Source organism: Elephantulus edwardii, unplaced genomic scaffold (assembly GCF_000299155.1).
Source record: "Elephantulus edwardii isolate Elephantulus edwardi_28Jun2011 unplaced genomic scaffold, EleEdw1.0 scaffold00168, whole genome shotgun sequence".
NCBI classification, from domain to species: Eukaryota; Metazoa; Chordata; class Mammalia; order Macroscelidea; family Macroscelididae; genus Elephantulus; species Elephantulus edwardii.
Window position 1 is genome coordinate 1,048,696 of NW_006399918.1, and position 8,312 is coordinate 1,057,007.

General features: G+C 40.1%; 2 protein-coding genes across 2 annotated transcripts in view; one reads left to right on the forward strand and one right to left on the reverse strand.

Annotated features, from left to right (window-relative positions):
- The window catches only part of FCRL2 (Fc receptor-like 2), a 20,184-nt gene extending 13,615 nt beyond the window's left edge, over positions 1 to 6,569 (reverse strand). The window contains 6 exon segments of the mRNA XM_006903596.1: positions 3,368 to 3,484; positions 3,932 to 4,210; positions 4,816 to 5,100; positions 5,864 to 5,891; positions 5,893 to 6,149; positions 6,398 to 6,569. Coding sequence (XP_006903658.1) covers positions 3,368 to 3,484; positions 3,932 to 4,210; positions 4,816 to 5,100; positions 5,864 to 5,891; positions 5,893 to 6,149; positions 6,398 to 6,569 — 1,138 coding nt within the window.
- A 1,485-nt stretch (positions 6,570 to 8,054) lies between these two features.
- LOC102857868 (tubulin alpha-1B chain-like) overlaps positions 8,055 to 8,312 on the forward strand; it is a 46,008-nt gene continuing 45,750 nt past the window's right edge. The window contains exon 1 of the mRNA XM_006895500.1: positions 8,055 to 8,073. Coding sequence (XP_006895562.1) covers positions 8,055 to 8,073 — 19 coding nt within the window. The remainder of the gene's footprint in view (positions 8,074 to 8,312) is intronic.

Sequence of the window (8,312 nt, forward strand, 5' to 3'; positions counted from 1 at the left end):
GTTTCATTGACTATGCAAAGGCATTTGACTGTGTGGATCATAACAAACTGTGGCTGACTCTGAGAAGAATGGGAATCCCAGAACACTTGATCATTCTACTGTGAAACCTTTACTTGGACCAGGAGGCAGTCATCAGAACAGAGCAAGGGAACACTGCATGGTTCAAAATTGGGAAGGGCATATGCCAGGGATGCGTCTTAGCTCCATACCTTTACACCGGTAGTACATGAAAATTCCAATTTCTCCACATTCTCATCGATATTCATTGTTCACTCTCCTGTTAGTTTTTTTTTATTCATGTTCATTGTGTTTCTTTTTTGTACATCGTGTTGTTATTGTGTGTGTGTGTGTGTGTTTCACATTTTCCTTCATTGACATTGTGTTTCATACAATTATCCACATACATTGTGTTTTATAAAATTAATTTCCCATCTACTATGCCCACCATTACTCTGTCTTTTCAAGTACCCACTGAATATTTCCCATTAGCTTTACTTCTCCCTCCACCCACCATATTTTGCAACCTGTGATATCCCCCTACTTCTCCTTACCCCTCTGCTCCCACTCCTTTCTGCCTTGGGCCTCCACACATGTTTTACTAGATATCAATCTATTTTTACAATAGTGGTCTTATACATTATTTGTCCTTATTAGACTGAGTTAGTTCAATCATCATAATACCCTCTAGTCTCTCCAAATATATGTAGTATTTTTTTAAATCATTGCTCCTAAGTGCCATCAAGTCAATTCTGAATCCTAGCAAATTGAGTCTTGGCACAGCGATTGAGCATTCAGCTACTAATTCACCTGCTATTATGTGGGAGAAAGATGTGACAATCTACTTTTGTAAAGATTTCTTGTATCGAGTCAGAATCAACTCATAGCAGAACCTTCAGTCAGTTTTCAGAAGCAATAAATCAAACAAGAGGAGATTGCTTATCTTTTTTTCCTCCCCCAGAACATCTGTTGGATTTGAACTTCACACCTTTGGGTTGGTGGAGTAATTCCTTAGTAGTAAACCACCAAAGCTCCTTTGGCAACCCTATGGGCAATTCCACTCTATCGTACATTGCAATTAGTTGCTATCAGTTTCAACAAATGTGGTTCTTAGGTGCCATCAAGTCAACTACGACTCAAGAATTCTGTGAACAGCAGATCTGAACCTTACCCTCTTCTGCTCCATCTTCACCATCTTTGTCATCCAGTCAGCCCCTCATTTCATCTCCTCTTTCACTTGACCCTCTATTTTCCCCAGAATGGCTGCTCTCTCTAAGGACTGATTCCTCTTGAAAAGTGCTGACTATCCCATAGTCTGTCAAAAGAACAGACACATTTATTTTGAAGAAAGTGCACCAGAGTGCTCAAAAGGCAAGGGTGCATTTCCTTGGAGCATGTTTTCAGAAGGAATCCATTTCAACTAATAGCAATCCATATGGCAGAGTACAATTGTTTCATAGGGTTTCTGGGCTGGAATATTTATTATAACAGGTTGCTTGGCCTTTCTCATGCAGAGTTACTGATGGAGTTGAACTGTCAGGCTTTCAGTAAGCAATTGAGAGTAATTTGTGCCACTCTTTAGCACTTCTTGCTTAAAGTTCCTTGAATAGAAGTGAGGACAAAACATTGAGCTATGTGGTTTTGGTTTGTGCTTTTCTACATGTGTGGAGTATAAAGCATGACAGATGTACAGGTGCTGGAGGCACTACTCGTAGTGACACATCTGGATACCTGTCTTCCTGCTGGTGTAGTTGCTACCTGATGACATACAGTTGAAAGTCAGCCCCACAAATGTCCTGAACCAGGGCCTTGCCAGCATCTGTGTCAAAACTGGAGAAGAGCAACAGGAACCACTGTAAGCCCAGAGTGAAAGGCTGAAAACAATAGCAAAGTGAAGAGTGGGTAAGACAAGCCTGGAGCAAGGGCCAGGGAGGAAGTGTTGCAGGTGAAGGGATGAACCTGAACCCTGCTGAATGTTCACTGTTAGGGTTTGGACCTTTAAAACTCATAAGGGAGAAATAAAGAGAGCTTGTTTTCCTTAAAAAAACAAAAACAGAAGAAAAATCCAAACCTTTGCAGGACCACAAGTAGTAGGATACTACACAGATGTTATGCTGTGCATGACAGTATCAGATCTAATAAATAAAAGAGCAGTCACTATTTCTGTCATGACCAAAGTAACTAATAAGAAATGGGTGGATAGAAAATAGATTATGTAAAATTATAATTTTTAAGAAAGCCAAGAACTCGTTTAATTCCTGTAGATTGAAAACTAAATCCCTTCCAGTGGATTTTCATAAGACTGCAAATCACATTACAGAAGATTGTCCATCTTTCTCCCCACTGATGCAAACTATCTGAGAGGCACTGCCTTTGGGTTATAGCAGCGCAATTCATTACAGTCTATGGCACAGGGCTCCCTAACATTCCTTCATTCCTTTAAATCTGTCTCCTGCTACATTTTACTACACAGCATAGAAAGTATATTTATTGAAAAGTTGTTGTTGTTATGTGTCATCAAGTTGCTTGCGACTCATAGCGACCCTGTGTACAAGAGCCCTAAACACTGCTCTATCCTGTGCCAACCTCACCATCTCAAACACATTCATTCCCACCACTCCAGTCACAAAATCGATCCATTTCACCGAAGGTCTTCCTCTCCTTTGCCACCCCTCCACTCTGCCAAACACGATGTCCCTCTCCAAGAACCAGTCCCTCCTTGCAACATGCCCAAAGTATGTCAGATGTCAGACAAAGCTTCAGAATCCTTGACTCCAAGGAGCATTCCGGCTTCACCTCCTCCAGGGCAAACCTGTTTGTTCTCCTAGCAGTCCATGGTATATTCAACACTCTTCTCCAGCACCACAACTCAAAGGCATCAATTCTTTTTCTATCATCCCTACTCACGGTCTAACTCTCTGATGCATAGCACGTAATTGCAAAGACCATAGCCCAGATCAAGTGCACCTTAGTCTCCAGCCTGATGTTGTTGCTCTTCAGTACTCTTGAGAGGACCCTCACAGCTGACTTTCCCAATGCACTTCGTCTCTTGATTTCCTGGCTGCTATTACCAAGAGTGTTGACTGTGGAGCCAAGTAAACTAAAACTTTTAATATTTAGACGTTTTATTTAAAAGTCAAACATGAAGTAATATTTGTTTTTAATCTTAAGTGAATGAAAACACACAGGATAGAATACATATTATAAAATTAGCACTATTGCAACATCACCAACTAGGTGGAAATTTGCACAATTTTAAAACATAGGAAGAAATGGCCAGATTTTTGGAATTTTCTTTACAAATTCAATTCCACTAATGGAATACATTCACAGCAATACACAACAAATAAAACAAATAGTAGACACCCACCTGCTCTCTTGTGGTACCAGCAATAAAATGGTAGAGCAATAATAGCAAAACCAAGCATACTAGACAGTCCTCCAAGAAGTCTAGCTGTGACAGGGTCTCTTCTAAAGTCATCAGGTTCTGAGGAAAGAAAAAACATTGTCTCAGCTTCAGAAGACAAAGAACAATATTTTTTTAAAAAATTATGCCTTAGAATCCTTGTGGAATTGGTGGAAATAATGTGTATAAATTGATGTAAGAGAACACTAAGTACAGTTTTAAAAGATATGCTTTTCAAATTCATGTAAGGATAATAGATACTGACATCATACTCTCTACTTCAATACTATACAGAGCAGACATCTTACAAGATGCAACTTATCTTCCGAAACCATAAAAGCTATCAAGAAATAAATATGTAGAATAAGGAAATACAGGTCAGTCACATAAAGATGTGTTGTCTTCTAAGATAGCACAACCACAGGGCAGAGGCTTGCAGGATTTATAATAATAATTTAAAGGGAAATGTATGGTTTCCTAATTATGATATGGATCATAGAACTCTTATATTCCAGACTATCAACCCACCTGTGACATTGAGTATCACTACTTGACTGCGCTGAGCCTCCAGGCCATTGCTGGCCTCACAGAAGTACATCCCAGAGTGATTTGCAGTCAGAGAAAGGTTGAAGGATGCTTCCTCTTTTAAAGATGCCCAGTTGTTCCCCAGGGTGGCATCCTCATGATAGAACTGGTACAGAATTGGGGGAGAACCTCTTTGGACAGCACAGTGAAATTCTACCACATTCCCCACTATAGCCTGGGCTCCAGGAACCCTGAGGGTGAGGACAGGGCGAGACACTGGAACTGATAAAGACAGAGGAACTGTCAGAGTGGATTTCTTATTCTTCAGTAATCTCACAAACTCCAATAATGGGATTTAAGCAAAGGGTCTGACCCCTTAGTCATGCTGGATTCTTTCCATTCTCACATTTCTACTAGAACAATAAGACGTTGTTATGCACTGAAGTCAGAACTGACTCATAGCTGACTCTAGTGAGTTTTCAGAAGCAGTCAGTTACAATGGGAGTAGATTGCCCATATTTCTCCCACAGAGCAACTGATGGATTTGATTTGTGTTCCTTTGGATTGACAGCACAATTCCTTACCATTAGTTTATTAAAGGTGTATTTAGAAATATAGAAGAATACTAAATCTGAGATACTGCCTAGGGCATGTTTCATATTTGTGTAATCTATCCGCCCCCACCCCACCCCCCTTAGGCCAATTCTGACTATGTTCCACCAAAAAAATGTAGTGTAACTTGAAAGAATAACCTACCCTCGAATTGCTATTGATTCTTCACAGAATTAGAGATTCTTCACATTCCTGGGGCCTCCTGGAATTTTCTCATACCACCTGTGTCTTTGATTCCTGAATTTCTGTTTAAGATAAAAGAGAGCAGAACTCACTTCTCACTGTGATGTTCACCTCAGTCTGGACGGGTCCATGGCCGTTGTCAGCTCTACAGTAATATTTGCCGGCATCACTCTCCTTTACAGGCAGGATTTCCAACTCTGCTGACCAGGAACCATGAGTCTTCTTTGCCAGACTTATCTCTGTAGACTCTCTGTGCCAGGAGAATGTGATGTTTCCTGTGCCCTCAGACACTGAACAGAAAAGGGCCAGCTTCCCTCCTTCAAACACTTGTCCTCCAGGGGGCTGAGTCTTTAAGCTTATGTTAGCCACGGGCACCCCTGGGTGGGTACAAGATAACACGGGTCATAAAGAAGGGCGAAGACTGAGTCCACTCACAATTGCATGAAGTGGGAATATAGGATTCGCGCAATCCACTATAAGGACTGAGAAACAGAATCCATTGTAACTATGTTTGTAAATGTTTATTCAGATTCTTGAATTTCCAAGCCCTAATTCTGGTTAATTTCATAACGTAATTACTAAGTAATTTATTATTGATTCTACTATAATAGGTGTCCTTGATATATGAAGAAGGACATTGGTGGAATCATTTCAACTTTGAAAAAGGCATTTTTCTATTAGAAATCCCAGTAGTAATTCTTCCTCAACTGCTCCATCCTAGAGTGTCCTCTGCTCACTAAAATTTATTCTGGTTTCTGTTGCCTTTGTTTTTTCATTTAGTCCAATGCACTTGAACATTACATTGCCTTTTAATACTCTAGTAGAGTGTTAGAATGGTATTACAATACCAGTAGATCAGCTATTTGGAGGCAAGAACTTTTGCAGCTGCTGACCCACTGCTAAATACCATGCATGTACACAGTCAATTACAGGTGAATATTTTATTATTTGACTGTTAAAGTTGAGACACATTAAGAGACTCTTAATACATTTCTGATTCTTACAAATAAATATGTCAATAATCATTTGCAGAGTTGTCTAAACTAGTTTCCAGTTTCCACAAGATTAATAATTGCACAAAGAAAAACACTAGCAGCTCCAGCTGAAGCTCAAACACCTCTCTCTTTTCTTTCCACTTACTCTGCACACGAATCTTAGAAGGGATGCTCCTCTTTTTTGACCCTGTGATTCACTGTCTGTGCTTCACACCAATAATACCCTGAGTCTTGGCTCCATATAGTGGGAATCTGCAGCTCTGGGGACCTGCTCCAGCCTGGCTTCAGACTCTGGCCTTTCCTGAAGAAGCAGAATTGAAGTTCAGTGTCTGACTTCTCTGGATGGAGCCTGGTGTTGCAGGTCAGTGTTACCATGGCTCCCTCAATGGGTTGTGAGGGGGTGACTTTCAGCACAGGAGGTGAAAATAGCTCTAGAAAAAAATGACCACAAGAGTTCCCAGAGTTATGAGATCCAAGGTTCCTACTGAAAAACACCTGTTGAGAAGCAACTCTAACATACAGGACACACAGAAGCAGACTCGCCTCTCTTTCACAGTCAAACCACTAGCATTCTGGTTCATGCTTAGTTTATGGTCAATTTTTCCCATTGAACTTCCACCCCATTCCACTGCCACAACCTCCTACCCTGCCCCAGTTCATACATGAATGAAAATATTACCTTGAACTTCAATCTTTTCTGTTTGGGAGTGGTGTGGACCAAAGATGCTGAAAACAATACAGTAGTACTGGCCACTGTCACTGAAAACAGCACTGTCGATATAGAAGCTTGAACTCTCCTTTTTCAAAAATAACTCTTTTCTATTCTTGTAGTAAGTCACAGTGTTTACCATTATGATTCATGCAAAAGAGCAACTCATATTCACACTATCTCCTTCAAAGATAGAAGAGGGGGCCTCAATGGTCAGCCGGACTGTGTGAGAGATAGAACAATTGGATTTAACTTTTCTGCACATGACTCCAATGTCTCATCTATGCCTTTGCTGTTGGCCCCTGAGATGGTGTCAGGAGTTTCCTCTATACCTTACAACAAAATTCAGGTTCCAATTGTTTCCTTAATTAATCAAAGTTTATCCTTTTTTTCCATAGGGCAAGAGAGATTCCAAGGTCATTATTACTTTTCACATAGATGAAGGAATATTCTGTTAAATTTCCATTGCTTAGCTCTGTACATTAGTGATATCACACAAGAGACTACCAATCTCAGTAAAGACCTTTCTATTTCATTCTCAATGCATTATCTACGAGTTTGACAGTAACTAACAACGTATATTCATGAAACTCTCAACAGACACAATAATGAATTTCAAGACTTTTTGTTGCTGTTCTTATGCACCGTTCAGTTAGAATCGACTCATAGTTGACCATCTAGTGGATTTTCAGAGGCAGTAAATTGCACAGGAGATTACTCAACTTTCTTCCAGAGAGCAGCTGGTGGATTTGAACTGCAAGACTTTGACATAGGTGAATATGGGGATGTCATATACTCAATTTCAACTCATGGCAGACCTCCACTGGGTTTGTGTCTCTTTATGGAAAAAAGACTGCTTCATTTCTCTCCTGCAGAGTAAGAGACTGGAACTGACAATAGTTTCAGTTAGTAGCATAGCATATAATGCACTAGGGCTTCTGTAGAAGGCATGAGCATGAAAGCTCTGAATGTAGTGATCCTAAGGTGTGGGCACAAACTAGTGTATAGCTTCTACTATGGAACTACAAGAAATCAGAATAGATAACATAATGAAGAAAATCAGAAGTCTCCAAGGATGCAATTTTGTATCAGAATTCAGTTGCTGGAAATTCATTCCCATTCATAGTGACTCCATCTGTGTTAGAAAATAGCTATGTTCCATAGGAATTTAAAATGACTGATGTTTAAAAAACAGATAATCAAGTATCTTTTCTGAGATGACTATGGATGGATTCAAACCTCCAACTTTTCAGTTATTGGGTCAGTGTTTTAAGTGTTTGCATTGCTCAAGAGCTCAAATCTGTGTACAATATCTCTCAATCTTGTGAAAAGAGTCAGAAGTTCTAGTAAGGAAAAGAGAGTAAGACGTAATGCTGACTCAAAAACCAAACCATGTCCAGAATGAGTTGAGAAGACAAACTATTGTTCAAGAGTTTGTGGGCAGTTGAAGGACACACACGCACACACACACAATGAGGGCAATGTGTTGGAGGAGGTAGGGAGACTAGGGGTAAGAGATAGAGAAGACTGTCCTGAGGAAACAGTGAAGAAAGAAAGACATTTTCTACTGCTACTTTGAGCTGCATTTTACACCGTGCATGGAAATATGAGACTTTTCACAAGCGACATGACGGGAATTCCAGAAGGTTAACTGACTTCTCAGACTCCTTTATATAGCAGTGCCATGATTTAAATCCAGTATTTTTCAGAGTGACGCTCACTTTTAGGACTGCAAAGCCTTTTATTTCCTCTCACAGAATGGCTACTGAGATAATCCAATCACAGGAACCAGCTGCTGTGCTTTTTCTCTCTATGAAACCACAGCTTTAGTTTGCTTGGCTCCACAGTCAACAGTCTTGGCACCATCAGCCAGGAAATTAAAAGG